At 42.2% G+C, this 19,811-nt stretch overlaps 1 protein-coding gene across 8 annotated transcripts in view; it reads left to right on the top strand.

Moving 5' to 3' along the window:
• cbarpb (CACN subunit beta associated regulatory protein b) overlaps positions 1–19,811 on the top strand; it is a 262,852-nt gene that overhangs the window by 159,250 nt on the left and 83,791 nt on the right. For all 8 annotated transcript variants that reach the window (XM_073068267.1, XM_073068259.1, XM_073068261.1 and 5 more), the window contains one exon: positions 13,905–13,966. In XM_073068267.1, the coding sequence (XP_072924368.1) occupies positions 13,905–13,966 (62 nt within the window). The remainder of the gene's footprint in view (positions 1–13,904; positions 13,967–19,811) is intronic.

The following is a 19,811-nucleotide window of genomic DNA, read 5'->3' as shown; positions in this document are numbered from 1 at the left end:
TAGTTAAATTTCCTAGGCACCAGAGTGTTGTACCATGTAATGAGCGCCACAGTGGCATACAGGTTAGCGCAACACTTTAACAGCTCAGGGCGTCAGAGTTTGCCGTTCAATTCCAGCATCGTCTATAAAAAATTTATGTGTTCTCCGCCTTTCCTCTGGGTGCTCCAGTTTCCTCCCACAGTACAAAGATGTACAGCTTAGTAGTGTTAAACAGTTGTGTTGCTGGGTGGTGCAATTCATTCGGCCTCTTCCGTGCTATATCTTAAAATAAACAAATAATAATTGAATCAGGCTAGAACAATTCCATCCATTACGATGTCATTAAAAATTTGCTGACCCGTCCAAATCTGTTGCTTAGCATTGACCTGGACAATGGTTGGCAAAATGTGAGCTAATCTGGTTAAGCAGGGACAAGGTATTGAAAGCATACTAGACAGATCAATGGTTCCAACTTAATTGTTCTTTTAAGTCTACCTATAAATCAAAATATCCATAAAAGTCTGCAAAACATCTTACTAATAAATGTTAGCATTAGATTCATTTATTAACGCACATACATTGAAACCTGCTGTGAAATGGCTGTGCTAACAAGCAATACAACCTAAAGAGGAGCTGGGGGCAGACTGAAGGTAGCGCCATACATTTCAATGCCAAAAAAAACATCAACAGTGTTCAGCAGAACAACATAAACAGCAACAATAGCAAAACACCCTTGGCCCACCCACCCATCCAACCCCAGGACAGGCCGCCTCCAATCCACGGCCCCAGACTCAGACTCACAGACATTGGGCTTCCAATCTCCAGACATGCCGACCCAGAAGTTTGACCTTCAGACCTCGACCTCTGAACTCTCCAACTTTGGCCTTCATCTTTCAGGGTTTGACCTCCGGATTTGCTGATCTCTGACTTGCATATCAGAGATTTCACCATCTCTGGTGAGTTCTGATGGTGACTGCATGCTTTGGTTTTCGCCCATCATTAAGGCCCTCACCATCCAGGACAGGCTGTGTAAAAAATTTTCTACTCAGAGCAATGGTTGGTTTGTGCAACTGTAAAACAAATTAGAGGGAACGTTGATGAAGACAGACCTCATGCACCTCATGCATTACACTTCCATTCAGCGTGTCCTGAATTAGAAGGCTTGACAAATTCACAGTGGGACAGAGTCGTGGAAAACAGCATTCATTGATGTGACAAAGATATTGATTTGTGTTCACTAAGTACTCAAACCTGCATTTAGCAACTCTGATAAGGCCACTTGCAGAGAAATACAAAAGGGAAACCTGGAACTATGTCGAGTCCCAATCATTTACTTTGTTTAGTTCAGAAGTTAACGCACATTACTTACATTATTATACAGCGCCATGCAAAAGTCTTAGGCACATATTTATAGCTAGGATGCCTAAGACCTTTGCACAATACTGTAGTAATTTTACGTATTGCACTGTATTGCTACAACAACAAAAAATGTCATGCCATAAGTGAGTAACAATAAACTTGATTCTGATCTGGGTCTCTATTGTGGACTGAGAGTGGGAAGGGGGCAGGGAGAGGGGAATCACGGTTGGGAAAAGGGGAAGAGAGAGGGGAGGAAGCAGAAAACATCAGAGAGACATTCTGTAATGATCAATGAACTGTTTTGGAACAAAATGACCTTGCCTGGTGTGTCAGGGCTGGGTGTGTTTGCACACTGCCCCTGCCCCCGCCATCTCTGATACGTTCCAGTTGCTCATACGACCATCTCCCACCTGCTCCCATGGCTTCATGTGGCCCTGATGTTGGGGGGGAGGTGGCCAAGCAGGTGCTACACTCTGCCAATGGGTGACCTGCAGGATAGTGGAGGGAAGGAGTGTTTTACACCTCCTTTGGTAGAGACGTGTCTCCACCCCGCCACCCACTTTGTTAACTTGGTCAACAAAGTTATCATTGATAATGGACTGCCCGATGGCACAGCTGACAGGGCTTCCAGCTCACAGCTCCAGCAACCTGACCTTTGATGCTGTCTGTGTGGAGTTTGAATACTCTCCTCATGACTGATTGCATGCTTTCGTTCTCCCGTCATTAAAGCCCTCACTATCTAGGACATGCCCTCTTCTCGCTACGACCATCGGAGAGGAGATACAGGAGCCTGAAAGCACATGCTCAGCGTTTTAGGGATGGCTTTTTCCCTTCCACCGTCAGATTTCTGAACAGTCCATGACCACCACCTTACTTTTTGCCTTCGTTATTAATTTTTAAAATATATTTCTTATTGTAATGTTTCTGTATTGCTCTCCAGCCACAAAACAACAAATTTTGTGACATATGTCAGTGATAAATAAACCTGATTCTGATTCTGATTTTGATTCCCACATCCCAAGGAGGCATAGAATGGCAGGTTAATTAGCCATTGTGAATCCCCCAGACCAACCTTTTTAATACGTCAGACCCCTATCATTAACCAAGGGGTCTATGGACCCCAGGTTCGGAATTCCTGCGTATAGCCAGATTCAAGTGGTTTGACACCTCCTACTGAAAACTGAGAAGCTTTAAGCAAAAGTACAGAGCAATTGTACTATAATTACTGGAAAATTCACTGAACAATTACATGTATATAGATGATTACATACAGTAAAATACAGGCAAGCGTAGGGAAGTTAAACTACAAGGAAAAAACACTCTGCATTCAAATCAGAATTAGGTTTAATATTTCTGGTATGTGTCATGAAAATTGTTGTTATGTGGCAGTGTACATTACAATACATAATAAAAACAGTAAACTACAGTAAGAAGTAGATATAAAATTTGTATTTAAAAAGTTAAATAAAATAAGGAATGCAAAAAGAGAAAAAAACAGTGAGGTAGTGTTTTTGGATTTAATTTCTATTCAGACATTTGAGGGCAGAGAGGAAGAAGCTATTTTGTATCATTGAGTGTGTGCCTTCAGCCTTCTGTACCTCCTCCCTGATGGTAGCAATGAGATTGAGGGGTTGCCCTGGGTGATGGGGGTCCTTAATGATGGATGCTGCCTTTTTGAGACATTGCTCCTTGACGAATTCCTGGATGATGGGGGAGCAGGTGGCTAGTGCCCATGATGGAATTGACTGAGTTTACAACTTTCTGCAGCTTATTTTGATCCTGTGCAGAGCCCCCTCTCCCCATACCGGATAGTGATGCAGCCAGTTAGAATGCTTCACACAGTACATTTGTAGGAATTTGCAAGTGTGTATTGTGACATATCAAATCTCATCAAACCCCAAAAGAAAGATAGCCGCTGTCATGCCTTCTTTGTAATTTCATCAACATATTGGGCCATTCTTAGATCATCAGGAACTCAGGAACTTGAAATTGCTCACCCTTTCCACTTATGATCCATCAATGAGGACTGGTGTGTGTTCCTTCGTCTTGCCCATTCTCGTCCACAATAAAATTTTGTCCTTACTGACGATGAGTGCAGGGTTGTTGCTGTGACACCACTCAACCAGCTGATCTGTCCTGCTCTTGTACACGTTCTCGTCACCATCTGAAGTTCTGCCAATAACAGTTGTGTCATCAGCTATGTCTAGGCACAGAGTCATGGGTGTAGAGAGAGTAGAGCAGTGGGATAAGCACACATCCCTGAGGTGTGGCAGTGTTGATGACCAATGAGGTGGAGATGTTATGTCCGATCTGCACAGAATATGGTCTTCCATTGAGGAAGTCAAGGATCCAGTTGCAGAGGGAGGTTCCGAGGACTAGACTTTAGAGGCTTTTTGATCAGAACTGTTGGAATGATTGTGTCAAACACTGAGCTGTAGTCAATAAACAACAGCTATTTGAATTTTTGTTTCAAAGAGACCAAGAAATGAAGCAGGCACTTGGTGCTCAGAGATCCCGAGTTTCCCAATGGTGCAAGATGCCATTCCTTTTGCAACTGGATACTGCACATGACTGGAAGTTTTTCTACATCCTGAATGTCCAACCAGCATGTGACATTTTACAGCACGTGTTCATGGTCAATGCACAGTGTCTTTTTAGCGGTCATGATAGATTCAGATTTATTTATCATATGTTCATTGAAGCAGACAGTGAAATGCATCATTTGCGTTAACAACCAACACACCCAGTGATGTGCTGGGGGCATGCAATACTTGATTGAGCAACACAGAACACAACAAAGCAGAATGAATCAAAGGACAATGCAATCACAGCAAAACAAACTCTGTTTGTCCCACCTACACAGTCCTCTAACCACAGGACAGGCACCTTCAGCCTCCAGCAGACCAGTGAATTCGTAGACACTAGGTCTTTGATTTCCCCAGCAGACTTGCAGAGGTTCACAGACTCCGGCTCTGGCCAACACACCTTGACTTCCGGACTCCTGATCGGCCTTTGGGCTTCGATTTGGTTGTCTGATTGAATTTCAGGCTTCAACCTTCCATATTGATCCCAGACTCACTGATGATGAAGATTGAAGACCTGAACTCCAGACCTCAGACTCTGCACTCATTGATGATGCAACCCCAAAGGCTAGGCCTGGACCTCTGCTGTTGCCGTATCACATTCCTAAGGGTCACTGGCCCTCGTGCCTTCTGCCTGCACGGGGCATGCCCATGGCCTGGGGGTGGAGCACCTGCCCCCATGTCCGTTGATCTGCCTGCCCCACCACATCCACGTCACTTGCCTTCGAAGGCAGAGCAGAAGCTTAGACTCTTCCCGGCCTTCAAATTCCCCAACATCCCTGTCCCTTAACCCTAACCGGAATCTTAAACTCCCCTCTCTGTCCCAAAAATCATTCCTACAAACTTTAAAAATCCTAAAAAAAACTGACAGGGACCTCAACTTAGTGACATCTTGGCCAGACATAATTGATTTGCATCATTCTGCAGTACCATAATTGGATGAAGGTCCTCAACAGATCACAAGATGAAAAGACCCTAAGACAAAGGAGCAGAATTAGGACTTTTGGCCCATCAAGTTTGTTCCACCATTCCATCGTGGCTGATTTACTAACCTCTCAACCACAACCTCCTGCATTATTCCCTTATTATTCAATAATCCACCAACCTCCAGTTTGAAAATACCCAGTGACCTGGCTTCCACAGCCATCTGTGGTAATGAATTCCACAGAATCCACACCATCTGGCTAAAGAAATTCCTACTCATCTCTGTTCTACAGGGACGTACTTGTATTCTGTAAGGAGGTTATCGCCTCTGATTCTAATACATAAGCCATGCACTAGGGAGCAGTATGACTCCAATGAAACCATGCTGTCGGATGAAATATGACTGAGGGACAGCAGTGGTTCCACTGTCTGCCCACACGCTATTCACCAGAGTGGATCTTGGGATTGATTAGACCAACTAATTTGGCCACACTACCAAAAGCATAGCTCCAAACCCTGGTTGATCAAACATTTCCCTTGTTACCTTCCAGCATCTACTGACCATGAGATCACTTCCTTGGCAACAAGGCAAAAATAATAATCATCATGCCAAACAGCTTTCCAAGCCACGGCAATTTTGTACATCAAAGGATGCAGGCTGCTATGGCAGTGTCAGCCTCGGTGTTTGCGTGTGTGTGCGTACTAGACACGCCTGTGCGTCTCTGTCTGCGCGCGTGTGCTTGCACTGAGATTTCTCAGCAGTGCTCCCTGTTAAGCTACTATCTTTTTCCCATGATAGGTTTATCAAAACAAGAGGACAGAGCTTTAAAGTGAGGGAAGGACTTGTATTTTTATTGAGATACAGCACCAAATAGGGCCCACCAGCCCTCTGAGCCATGCCGCTGAGCAAATTCCCAATTTAATCCAAGCCTAATCACAGGCAGCTACCAACCGGTACACCTTTGGACTGTGGGAGGAAACTGGGGCACCCAGAGGAAACTTAGCTGGATACAGGGAGAACGTACAAACTCCTTACAGGCAGCGGCAGGAATCGAACATGGGTCTCTGGTACTGTAAAGGGTTGGGCTAATCACTACGCTACCATGCCATCCTAGAGTCATATTCACCATGGAAACAGGCCCTTCAATCAAACTCATCCATTCTGACCCAACTGCCCACCATCTATATGTGTTTGGTCTATATCTCTCCAAACATTTGTTATCTGTGTACCTGTCAAAATGACCTTTGGCAGCTTGTTCCACATTCCTGTTGTGTGAAAAGTTACCTCTTTAAATCCTTGTCCATCTTAAATCCCCTTTGTTTTAGAATGTAGGGAGAAGACTATGACCATTGACCTTAACTACACCGCTCATGATTTGATATATCTCCACAAGGTCACCCCTCAGCCTCCATCACTAGAGGAAGAAGCCCCAACCTATCCAGTCAGTCCAGTTGGAGGGTGATCTGGTTGTGTGGGAGGAAAAGGGCTGGTTTTGCTGTTGTTTTGTTGCTTGGTGTGTTTTGTCTATCCCCCTCACCATATCCACCGTAACAAATCCTTTAATCATAAACACGAGAGATTCTGTAGATGCTGGAAATCCAGAGCAACACACACAAAATGCTGGGGGAACTCAGCAGGTCTACTGAAATGAATGAACAGTGGAGTTACCTTCAGTGAATCACAAAGTAATAAATCTGTATTATGATTATTGGTAGCGGCATCTGCACTGGACTTCGAGGCGAGTGCTCCTGGGTTCGACTGCAGCCGGTTCCTTGCGTGCTTTCCATCCAAGCTGGTTGAGCAATGAACCAGCAACTTGGCCTTGTAAAAAACTGACAAAAATGCTAAAGAAATGGCAAAGGTTGCCGCTTAAAGCGTCACAAGGTGCAGAGAGGAACAACAACAATGATTGTTGGTAGAATTGTTGGATAAGCTGCTCAAGGAGATTGGATATAGAAACATAGAAAACCTACAGCACAATACAGACCCTTCAGCCCCCAAAGGGTCTCTTAAAAAACCCTGTCATTTCTGCCTCCACCGCCACCGGCAGCCCATTCCACACGTTCACCACTCTCTGCATAAAAAAACTTACCCCTGACATCTCCTCTGTACCTACTTCCAAGCACCTTAAAATTGTGCCCTCTCATATTTCAGCCCTGGGAAAAAGCCTCTGACTATCCATATGATCGATACCTCTCTTCATCTTATACACCTCTAACAGGTCACCCCTCCTTCTCCGATGCTCTAAGGAGAAAAGGCCAAGTTCATTCAACCTGTTTTCATAAGGCATGCTCCTCAGTCCAGGCACCATCCTTGTAAATCTCCTCTGCACCCTTTCTGTAATCTCCATATCCTTCCTGTAGTGAGGTGACTGGAACTGAGCACAGTACTCCAAGTGGGGTCTGACCAGGGTCCTAAATAGCTGTAACATTACTTCTCGGCTCTTGAACTCAATCCCACGGTTGATACACTGTATGCCTTCTTAACCACACAGTCAACCTGTGCAGCAGCTTTGAGTGTCCTATGAATTCAGACCCCAAAATCCCTCTGATCCTCCACACTACCAAGAGTCTTACCATTAATACTATATCGTGCCATCATATTTGACCTACCAAAATGAACCACCTCATACTTATCTGGGTCGAACTCCATCCGCCACTTCTCAGCCCAGTTTTGCATCTTATCGATGACCCATGTAACCTCTGATAGCCCTCTACGCTATCCACAACACCTCCAACCTTTGTGTCATCAGCCAGCTTACTAACCCATCTCACCACTTCCTCATCCAAGCCATTTATAAAAATCACAAAGAGAAGGGGTCCCAGAACAGATCCCTGAGGCACACCACTGGTCACCGACCTCCATGTAGAATATGACCCGTCTGCAAACACTCTTTGCCTTCTGTGTGCAAGCCAATTCTGGATCCACAAAGCAAGGTCCCCTTAGATCCCAAGGGTCTCAATAAGCCTTGCATGCGGTACCTTATCAAATGCCTTGCTGACATCCATATACACCACATCTACTGCTCTCCCTTCATCAATGTGTTTAGTCACATCCTCAAAAAGTTAAATCAGGCTCGTAAGGCACGACCTGCCCTTGACAAAGCTATGCTGGTTGTGGATATATTTTCTCCTGTGGGTGAAGATAGGATATTTTACTGTCAACCCCATCCTCCAAACCTTGTTATTACTAGATTAATTATGTATTTTAGCAGTTATTCTATGCATATTGAAAACACAGTTTGAAATATCCCAGTCAGGTGTTCGAAGAGGTGATCCCATAACCTGGTTATGTTAAGGACAAACTCGTAAATCTACCTTTATAATCCCATCAGTGCTCTTTAAAAATGATACATGCTTTAATATTCAAAGCGAGGTGTGGTCCCTTTAAGCAGCTTTTATATTTATTACATGTTTACAGAAACTGAATCTCATTGCCAAATCTCCAGGGGAGACAACTCAATTGCAACAACAAACTGTTGCTGCATTTTGCACCTTGTGCTCTTGGATGTGTGGAGTTAGATGACTTCAGCACCAATAGAAAGCATGTGTAGTTCTTATTCCACTGTCATAGAGACTTTAACATTGCACTGTTGTCTCTGTGCTTACCCAGTCCCGCGACTGCAGCCATGTATTGCCTGGCCTGCTGAGTTCCTCCAGCATTTTGTGTGTGTTGCTCGTATTTCCAGCGCCTGCAGATTTTCTCTTGTTTGTGACCAGTCGTTTCCATTACTATTTTCAATTGAGATTGAATGTAGCATAACCAATATTTTGATGCAAGTGTATTGCTGGGTTTGCAACAAATATTGGTAATGACTCCATCAAAGCGATGCATCAGTGTGTCAAAGTACTTGAAATACGCAATTAAATCAATGTGACAAAGGAAATTCAAAGAAGATATTTTTGTAGCAAGACTATCGGTAATATATTTTTAAATTGTGATGTCATCAGACTGTGTAAAAAAAGTGTTTTGAAGCTACTGAAGTAGACTACATATTGTTTTGCTGTTTAGGTAGCAAAAGAAATTTGTATAATATACTAACGTAAAGTTGTAGACCATTCTGCGGCAAATAGCAATAGAAATCTCTCACTGTAAGTGGCCACTGAGTGTATGCTCGTGGTCTTCTGCTGCTATAGTCCATCCACGTCAAGGTTTAATATGTTGTGCTGTCATGGCTGCTCTTCTGCATACCACTGTTGTAAAGCATGGTTACTTGAGTTGTGGTCACCTTCCTGTCAGCTTGAAACACTCTGCCCATTCTCCTTGGACCTCTCTCATTAATAAGGCGTTTTCACCCAAAGACATGCAGTTCACTGGATTTTCACACCATTCTTTGTAAACTCTAGAGAGTGTTGTGCAGAAAAATCCCAGAAGGTCAGCAATTTCTGAAATACTCAAATCACCCCATCTGGCACCAAAAATCACTCCACTGTTAAAGTCACATAGATCACATTCCTTTTCCATTCTAATGTTTAATCTGAACAACAACTGAACTGCTTGACCATGTCTGCATGCTTTTATGCATTGAGTTGTTACCACACGAATAGTTGATTAGATATTTGCATAAACAAGCAGGTGTACAAGTGTACCTAATAAAGTGGCCACTGAGTGTTACATCAGTATAGATCTCAGGAGATCATCCATCTGTTGGGAAGAAAGGGACATGCCTGTTAATAATTTCAGGAAGAGAAATTTAACTTTGGTCAACAATGCTAAATGTCTGCCAAAGTAGTTACCTGCATATGTATTGTTTCCTATAGCAAGGGAGTCAAGGACCAGAGGGCAGACTCAGAGTACAAAGATATCTCTTAAGGACAGAACTGAAGAGAAATATCTTTACCCAGAGGGTGGTGAATCTGTGCGATTTATTGCCACAGATGGCCGCGGAGGCCAAGGCGTTGAGTACATTTAAAGCAGATTCTTGATTATTAAGGGCATCAAAGGTCACAGGGAGGAGGCAGGACAATGGGGTTCAGAGGGATAGTAAATCAACCATGATGGATTGGTGAAGCAGACTCGAACGGCTAAATAGCCTTTTCTGCTTCTATGTCTTTTGGCTTTATCCTGTCTGGCTGCATTAACCTCAAGTGCTCAATTTCAGGAGTGCTCCCCCCGCAATGGACAATGTGCCAGCACTTAAAGTCGTTGACCCAAGAGGAACTTCTCCCTCTATCAAGTAATGTAATTTCAATCTGAAGTCTCTGTCAACAATGATCTCCGTGAACTGGGACTGAAATATGTTTTGGAATGATTGACGTTAAACTGGGTCGACTGTGGCCAAACATTTTAATTCTGATTCCCATTCCCATTACAGTATGTCATTCCATGGCCTCCTCTTGTGCCAAGGTGAAGCCACCCTTAGGGTGGAGGAGCAACACCAACATCTGGGTACCCGCCAACCTGATGGCATAAATATGCATTTCTCCTGGTAACAAATTTCACCCCCCTCCTTCCTCTATTCCCATTCTGTCCTTTTACTTCTTCTCACCTGCCTCTTACTTCCTCCTAGACTCCCTTCTCCTTCCCTCTCTCCTATGGTCCACTCTTCTCTCCTATCAGATTCTTCCTTCTCCAGCCTTTGACTTTTCCCACCCACCTGGCTCCTCCTACCAGCTTCCAGCTAACTTCCTTCCCATCCTCCTACCTATTTATTCCATTATCTTTCCCCTTCCTTCTCAATCCTGAAGAAGGATCTCGGCCCAAAACATCAGCTGTTCATTCTTTTCCGTAAATACTACCTGACCTGCTGAGTTCCTCCAGCACTTTGTGTGAGTGGCTTTGGATTTACAGCGTTTGCAGAGTTTCTTGTGTTTCTCAATTTACCAGCAGAAAAATACACTCAGCTTGTCTGCTCAGGGTTGGTGATAGCTGTGGTGGCTGCTTCTCCAGAGATGGGATTATGGTGATAGTCAGGATGTTTTTGTTGGATGCTATCTTGAACAACAGGAACTCGGCATGGATATTACCCTCACTATATTTATTTGAATTATATCCAGCCGATAAACTGCAGGATATTAAGCTGTGCTTTATAAATAGTAGTTAACAGTAACGTATCCCATCAGTAGGCTGGAATTATCCTTCTAACGTAATACTGCCAAAGCCTCTGTATTTCAAAGTTTAGTTTCAAAGTTAAGTTTATTGCCATATGCAGAACTAAATGTATGCATAGTGTAAAGAAAAAACTTTTGCAAAAACATCGCAGGGACATAGCATCATACACTCAGTGTCCACTTTACTTAGCACCTCATTTTACCTGATAAAGTGGCCACTGAGTCTACGTCCGTGGCCTTCTGCTGTTGTAGCCCATCCACCTCAAAGTTTGACTTGTGTGTTCAGAACTGCGCTTCTGCACCACTGTTGTAACATGTGGTTCTTTGAATTACTGTCACCTTCCCGTCAGCTTGAACCAGTCTGGCCATTCTCCTCTGACTTCTCTCACCCACAGAACTGCCATTCACTGGATATTTTTTGAGTTTAGCACCATTCTCTGTAAACTCTAGAGCTTGTTGTGCGTGAAAATCCCAGGAGATCAGCAGTTTTTGAGATACTCAAACCACCCCATCTGGCACCAACAATCGTTCCACAGTCAAAGTCACTTAGATCACATTTCCTCCCCAGTCTGATGTTTGGTCTGAAAAACAACTGAATTACTTGACCATGTCTGCATGCTTTTATGCACCAAGTTGCTGCCACTTGATTGGCTGATTAGATACAGTGGATTTCGGTTAATAGGGCCGTTGGTTAATTGGGGCAGCTGCTTATTTCAGACAACTCATAATGAACAAAAAACAATCAAGAAAACTGCTGAGATTCCTTTCATTTCTTAGGGACACTATGCCATTTAATTGGGACAAGAGACTTGCTGAACAGTTTCTAACAAACATCAGTTGTGTGTACTTGTGTGGCTGTTCGACACTACACAGTGATTACAGCAAACGGTTTTTCAATAGCACCACTTGAATGTGCTTGTTTCAAAAAACAGTGATTTTATCACTTATAGTTGCAAGAAATAAACAGTAAGGCAATTCTGAACCGTTTTGCTCACTGTAGTTTCAACCATTCGGGCTTGGAGATGTCAGAAACAGCCAGGAGTGAAAATGAAGCTATTTCACTACTTCAAAAAGTTAGGAATTAGGAAGAATTTGAAGGTTACAATGAATCTGAAGATGTGAAAGGTGCAATCATTCGAAAACGTATAAAGGCAGTCCATTATCTGCACTAGGTGCTTGCACTGATTTTGTTCATTTACAGTCGATCGCTTCTACCCCATCACCCAGGTCAGGCTGGTTGCTTGCTGCTGCCATGAGAAAGAAGGTACAGGAGCCTCAGGACTCACACCACTGGGTTCAGGAACAGTTATTGCCCCTCAACCATCAGGCTCTTGAACCAGAAGGGATACTTCACTCAACTTAACTCACCCCATCACGGAACTGTCCAATGAACAATGAACTCATTTTCAGGGATTCTTCATCTCATGTTCTTGCTATTTATTGTTTATTTATTTATTAATAATTATTATTATTATTATTTAAGTTCTTTTGTATTTGCACAATTTGTTGCTTTTTGCACACTGGTTGTCCGCCCTATTGGGTGCAGTCTTTCATTCATTCTATTATGGTTATTAGATTTATTGAGTATGCCCACAAAAAAGTGAATCTCAGGATTGTATATGGTGACATATATGTACTTTGATAATAAATTTACTTTGAACTATGAACTTTGAAAAGAACACGGCAGTGTACACTGGATGAATTCCTTTGTCAATAACTAGTAGGAACCAATATAGATTTTTATTGTATTGTAGTAATATTGATAGTGTTCTAATTTGTTCGGTATTTTATTTAAATATATAATTTCTTACTCATTTTGTCAATTTTATACCTTTTTAACTATTTCCATGAAGCTTCAGCTAATTGGGGCAGCTGCTTAATTGGGCCAAAATGTGCATTTTTAAAAAATAATTTACGGGATATGGGCATCGCCAGCTAAGTCAGCATTTGTTGTTTCCTTTGACAAGGTGGTGATGAGCTGCCTTTTTGAACTGCTGCTGTCCCTGAGGTGTAGTTGCACCCACAGTGCTCTTAGAGAGGGAATTCCATGATTTTGACCCAGTGACAATGAAGGAATGATGATATATTTCCAATTCAGGATGGTGAGTGACTTGGAGGGGGATTTCCAAGTGGTGGTGTCCCAGGTATCTGCTGTTCTCGTCCTTCTCGATGGCAGTGGTTGCGGGTCTGGAAGCTGCTGCCTTCGGAACTTTGGTGTGCTGTTGCAGTGTATCATGTAGATAGTGCACATTGCTGCTGCAACTGTTTGTCGACTGGAGCTGGTCCTGATGTATCCCAATTAACCAGAATCCACTGTATTTGCATTAACAAACAGGCATACAAGTGAATAAACAGCATTCACAAGAAAAACAAAAACAAATTATATACTATGGTCCACTCTTCCTCCCCTATCAGATTCCTACTTCTCCAGCCCTTGACCTTTTCCCACCCACCTGGCTTCACCTGTCACTTTCTAGCTATCTTCCTTCCCCCCTTCCCCCCACCTTTTTATTCTGGCTTCTTCCCCCTTCCTTCTAGTCCTGGAGAATGGTCCTGGCCCGAAACATCGACTAGCTATTCATTTCCACAGATGCTGCCTGCCCTGCTGAGTTCCTCCAGCATTTTGCATGTGCTCCTTATATACAATATGATAAAAAAGAACACATTTACAAGAATACAATTAGAACAAAAAACATTTATTTTAGTGCACAGTGATCGATGTGGTCATACTGTTGCTAAGCTGTAGTAATAAGGGTTGTGCTGATTGGTTCAAGAACCGAATAGTTGAAAGGAAGTAGCTGTTCTTGAACCTGCTTGGATAGGACTTCAGGTTTCTATACGTCCTGTCCGACAGTAGCTGGAAGAAGATGGCATGACCTGGATGGTGGGTATCTTTGATGATGGATGTTGCCTTCCAAGGCAGCATCTCATGTACTGTCTCTGCTGCTGACGTTGTGCCCATGATGTATTCTCAGGAAGTTCTGACATCTCTGAACTCTCCCCTCCTAGGGCTAACGATGATCCTGAAAAAACCAACACAACTTACCTGGACGACTCTCAGCCAACACAAGGTAAGCTACTTGTACTTCTGCTTTATTCTGAGAATTTATGTTTTGATATTTAATTAGAAATTTCAAATTGTTGTTCAAACTTATTGTTGGAACACAGTGCCTTGTAAAGTATTCAGCCCCCCAGACCTTTGTTCACATAAATGGGTATTACAGCCAGGGATTTTCATCAACTTAACTGAAAAGTTTTATTTGTGAATTACATCCTCCCTCTTTTCACAGGGGAGCCCAAAACACAGGGAAAATTGTAAAGTATGAAAAACTAAAAAATTCAAGAACTGAAATGTTAGCAGTTTAAAAGTATTCACCCTTCTTTGCTCAGTACTACATTGTACCATTTCTCACAGCTATTACAGTAAGTTGTCTGTTTGGATAAGTCCCTATTAGCTTTATACAATGTGATAGAGCAAGATTTGCCCGTTCCTCCTTGCAAAATTGCGCAAGCTGTGCCAGGTATTTTGGGAAGTGATGATGGACAACAATCTTGAGGTTTTGCTAGAGATGTTTGAATAGGTTAAGGTCACAACTCTGGGCCACTTATGGACATCAATTTTCTTCATTGGAAGCCTCTCTGTGGTTACTCTGTGCTTTGGGTTGTTGTCCTGCTGAAAGATGAACTTCCTCCCCAGTTTAAGCTTTCTGGCAGAGGCTAGCAGGATCTCCTTCGGTGGGTTCCTTTGGGTGCTCCAGTTTCCTCCCATAGTCCAGAGATGTACCGGTTAGTAGGTTAATTGATATTTGTAAATTGTCCCACGATTGGGCCAGGATTAAAATGGGGATTTCTGGGTTCAAAGGAGCTGGTAGTGCCTGCTTTATGCTTTATCTCAATAAATAAATAAAAAATCTCTCTGTATTTAGCAGCATTCATCTTCACATCAGTCCTGACCAGGTTTCCAGTCAATGCTGCTGAAAAGCATCCCCATAGCATGATGCTACCTCCACCATACTTTACAGTAGGATGGTGTTACCGGGCTGATGTGCAGTATTAGATTTACGCCACACATACCACTTAGTATTGAGGCCAAAAAGTTGAAATTTAGTCTGATCTGACCACAGGACTTTCTTCCACATCTTTACAGTATCTTCTGAGTGGTGCTTTGCAAAGTCTTTACAGGCAAGGATATGCTTCTTTTTTAGCCAATCTTCCTTGCCACTCTTTCATAAATACCCCTTTTGTGCAAGGCCTTACAGATTGTTGAGCCATGAACTTCATCTCCAATTGCAAGCACTGACTGCTGCAGCTCAGTCAGTGCGTTGATGTCACAGTGGCCTCTCCTCAAAGTGCCATTCTTCTCCAGTGACTAAGTTTAGAGGGGGTGGCCTGACCTAGGCAGTGTGGCTGTGGTTTCATATTTTTTCCACTTTTTCAAAATGGACTGCATTGAGTTCCAAGGTACAGTATGTTCAGTGCCTTTGAGATAATCTTGTACCCTACCCCAGATTTGTTCTTCACTATTATCATTTTCCTGACTTGTCTTGAATGCTCTTTCGTCTACATTTTCATTTGGTCTGTTGAAAATTGACCATATTGTTGGATCCTGCAGAGAGAGGGTGTATTTATTCTTATGAATTTATTGAAAACAGATGATCCTCCAATTTTCTACATCAACAAATTGGGTGAGTTGGTAAGGTAATATATAGTATTGTACCTGAGGAAAGCTAGTGGAGTAATTACAAAGAGGATAAACACTTTTTCAGTCTCATAATTTTGATCAATATTTTGATCAAAATCATAATTTTGATTTATAATTTTTAGTAAATTGTTGACAGGTTTTGGAATTTTTTGATTTGTCATGGAATGTTTTATAGATTAGCTCAAAATCTTACTTCTATATATTTTAAATTCATAAAATGAGACAGTAAAGTGTGAAAATAGTTGTGGGGACTGAATACTTCTTCAAGGCATTGTATTTAATTAATTGTAATTAAGGGGGGGAAGTTTAGGGGAGACATCGGGGTAAGTTTTTTACACAGAGGGTTATGAGTGCCTGGAATGACTTGCCAGGGATGGTGGTGGAGGCTAAAACATTAGGGGTATTTAAGAGCCTCTTGGACAGGCACATGGATGAAAGAAAAATAGAGGGTTATGGGGAAGTGTGGGTTTAGTACTTTTTTTAAAGGATTATATGGGTTGGCACAACATGGAGGGCTGAAGGGCCTGTACTGTGCTGTAATGTTCTATGATTCTATTTGGGGTAAAATAGCCTGCTTGCTGTCAATTTGACATTATTGGTGATCATCTATAAACAGTTCTGTCCCACTTTTTGTTGGTTCCATCTGCGCATTCCTCTCAGTTATGTTTGGTTGCTCACAAGGGTTGATGGAGAGACCCAGGATTAGTTATTTCAGGCCTAGTTGCAGAAGTAGCTCTCTCCAAACATCAGACTTACAGGGATAAGCAAAGGTTACTGTGAACTTGGAGCAATATCCAAACTGAAGGACTCCCTATTAGTTGTCAGTTTTCAAGGCTGGAGTGGTTTTATTTGTAAGATCTATATATGACATGAAAACAGATAGACTGATAGACTCGTAGCCAATGAAGCTACAGCATCAACACTCCTAACATGAAACAGGTAGAATTAATGCTAATTGCCGAACAGAGAATGAATGTTGATTTTGAAGCTGCAATGATATACACCAGGGAGAAATGCCTCAGGGGTTAGTCTTGTGAGAGGGAACCACAGTGTAAGCTATTGGATCTGTGTGCTAGAGCAAGCTGAAATCAAGGTTTAAGAATGATTCAATCTACGGCACAGTAGGAAGCTGAGAGATGAACTCTTCATGCTTCATGGGCTTTGAACACGGATGACGGGCTGGAGGATTCTTGGAGCCCATGACCTGTGCAAAATTTTGGCTTGAAGGTCTGACAACACTCATTTCTATTTGAAGATACCTTTCAGATGAGGTGCACTTTGCATTTCATGTAGTGCCTGCTTGAGACGTAGCTGCATTTTTGCTGATCTTCATAACAATGGTGAAATAGATGGGAGCAAGATTGAGATTTGAATCCTAAAGCTCAGGGGCTTTGCATTTGAGGAGATCTGAGATGTTATTTTGCTTCTAGTGAATTTTGGCTAAATGCTTATTGGAAAAATGAAAATGTCTCAAATGAAAATGTTCCAGCAGGTGGCTGTGGAGGCCAAGTCATTGGGTATATTTAATGCAGAGGTTGATAGATTCTTGATTAGACAAGGCATGCAAGGTTATGGGGAGAAGGGAGGAGATGGAAGCTGGGAGGGAAATGGATCAACCATGATGAAATGGCAGAGCAGACTTGGTCAGCCAAATGGCCTAATTCTGCTCCTATATCTTCTGGTCTTAAATCCAAATGTGCTTCAGTTTTATTCAGCTCCTTTTATGCTGATGTAAATTTTACCATCTCATTAGAGCAGTGGTTCTCAACTCTGTGCGACAGGAGAACACACATCATTGTACAAGAGTCTCGGTTTTATGATTTCATACATTACTATTGCACATTGGTAAATTATTATTGTGTATATTATTATTCTGTACATTATAATAATAATAATAATAATAATAATCATTATTATTATATATTATTATTGCTAAGTGTGTTTTTAAATGTTGCTGCTGTAATGAAACGTTTTCCCATTCGTGATCAATAAAGTACTTATTATTATTATTAAAAGATATAAATTCTTTTAGATTCTTTTAAATTCTTTTAATGTAAATTCTAAAAGACTGGTACCAAGTAAGTCTGTTCCTAGCATACGCATTTCCTAATTCAGCTTGCTTCACAAACTGAGTCTACAGGGTAATTTTAGTGAAACTCGCTGGATCAGAATCCAGTGCAGTTGCCCTGGCCAATAATGTTCCTCTTTGACTCTAATGCAGTGGTTTTCAACCTTTTTTATGTCATGGACCTCTACCATTAACCAAGGGGTCCATGAAGCCCAGGTTGAGAACCTCTGCTCTAATGTGACGGTAAAATTGCTAAATTTGGAAATTATTCGGAAGATGTGAAGCTCGGGTGGTTGATGGTTCGATTGAGCTGTTCTCCGATCTTGGCAATCTATTTGCAAATGTTTGGCCACCATACGAGGAGCCATTATCAGTGTGGTGTTCACTTGTGGTGTGTCCTTCGAATGCTTGGCCTTTATATACTTATCAATCAGTTGATTGGTCATCATTACAGAAACTCAATTGTGACATAGGGAGAGGGTCTTATTGCCGATTGGTTGTGTGGTGAACACTGTGTTGTCTGGAATTTTGCCCCCATTGGCTTATAAATGGATCAAAGTCTACATGTCTGTTTATAGAATTGTTTGTAGAAAACCATGCTTCTAGGAATTCTCTAGCGTGCTGTGTGTTTGCTTGCACCATGACTTTCACTGATGCCTGGTCAAATGTGTGCCCCTCTCGATCTTCATGGGTAGAGACTCAGGAGAGTTGGTCATTCCAAGTAGGTTTAATATGGAAATCTGAACTAAAGTCCAATTTTAAAAGCTGTTTTAAGTTTCTGATTGGACAGAGAAATAATAACCACTGTCTAAATCATAGAACTGCACAGCAGGCAAGAGAGCATCTGGCCATTTTGCCTATGCCACCATTTCATAGGAGTGAAGATACATCACTACCAAAAGCACTGTTAGATGCTCCTTCCCTGCATTAGCCTGCTGGTCACCCTTGGGCAAGCTATAGCACCTGCTTAGCCCCTACCCCACCCCCAATCAGGGTCACTTGAAGCCATGTGAGCAGGTGGTGGATCGTTGTATGAGCAGCTGGTGCATATCACAAGACCTGGTTATGTGATCCCTTGACACCAGGCAGACAATCTCTGAAAAGTATTGGTAATAGCTGGGGTCACCAGTCCTGTAAAGACACTGCCAAGAAGAAGGGAAAGGCAAACCACTCCTGTAGAAAAAATTTGCCAAGAACAATCATGGTCATTGACCATGATCACCCACGTCACACAACATGGCACATAATCATGTCATATGACATGGCATGTAACGATGATGTCATGATGCTGTGTTGAGGTAAGCCAACAATATGCACTGGTCTTTTTCCAGACAGAGGGAAAGGATATTTGGTCAAAGCTCCATAAGATGTCCAAGGGACCAGACCTCTGGGCCAGGAAAGGGATAGAAGTATTACTGTGGGGCAATGGCAGTTAAGGATATTTGTTTTTGCCTGGAATGTTGAAAAACTCTGAATAAATTTGCTATAGTTTATTGGAAAATCTCTAAATTGCTGTTTACCAGCTAGTTTCTTTCTACTGAAAAGTTCATAACTGAAGTGAATGTTTAAGAACAATTGTTAACTGTTGTACATTAATTGTCAAAGTCAATTTATTATCAAAGTGCATATATGTTATCATATACTACACTGAGATTCATTTTCTTGCAGGCATTTACAGGAAATTAAGAAATACAAAATTAATTTATGAAAAACTATACATAAACAAAGAGAAACAGCCAATGTGTAAAGGAAGACAAATTCTGCAATAAATAAATAATACTGAGAACATGAGTTGTAGAGTCCTTGAAAGTGAGTCTGTAGGTTGCGGAACCAGTTCAGAGTTGTGGTGAGTGAAATTATCCATGCATGTTCAGCAGTCTGAAGGTTGAAAGGTAATCACTGTTTCTGATCTTGGTCCCGTAGGACCTAAGGCTCCCGTACCTCCTGCCCGATGGTGGTAGCGAGAAGAGAGCATCGCCTGGATGGGGGTGGTTCGTTGATGGTGGCTCTTGTGACAGCACTCCGTGTAGTTGTGCTCGGTGGTGGGTAGGGCTTTGCCTGTGATGAATTTCCTGTCAGGGTTCCAGGGCAGATCTGCACACAGCCTAATGCGTCGATTCCCCTGCAAACCAGCACAAAGGGAGCA

This window comes from Hemitrygon akajei, chromosome 16 (genome assembly GCF_048418815.1).
Source record: "Hemitrygon akajei chromosome 16, sHemAka1.3, whole genome shotgun sequence".
Classification (NCBI taxonomy): domain Eukaryota; kingdom Metazoa; phylum Chordata; class Chondrichthyes; order Myliobatiformes; family Dasyatidae; genus Hemitrygon; species Hemitrygon akajei.
This window is presented reverse-complemented; position numbering and strand designations above follow the sequence as displayed.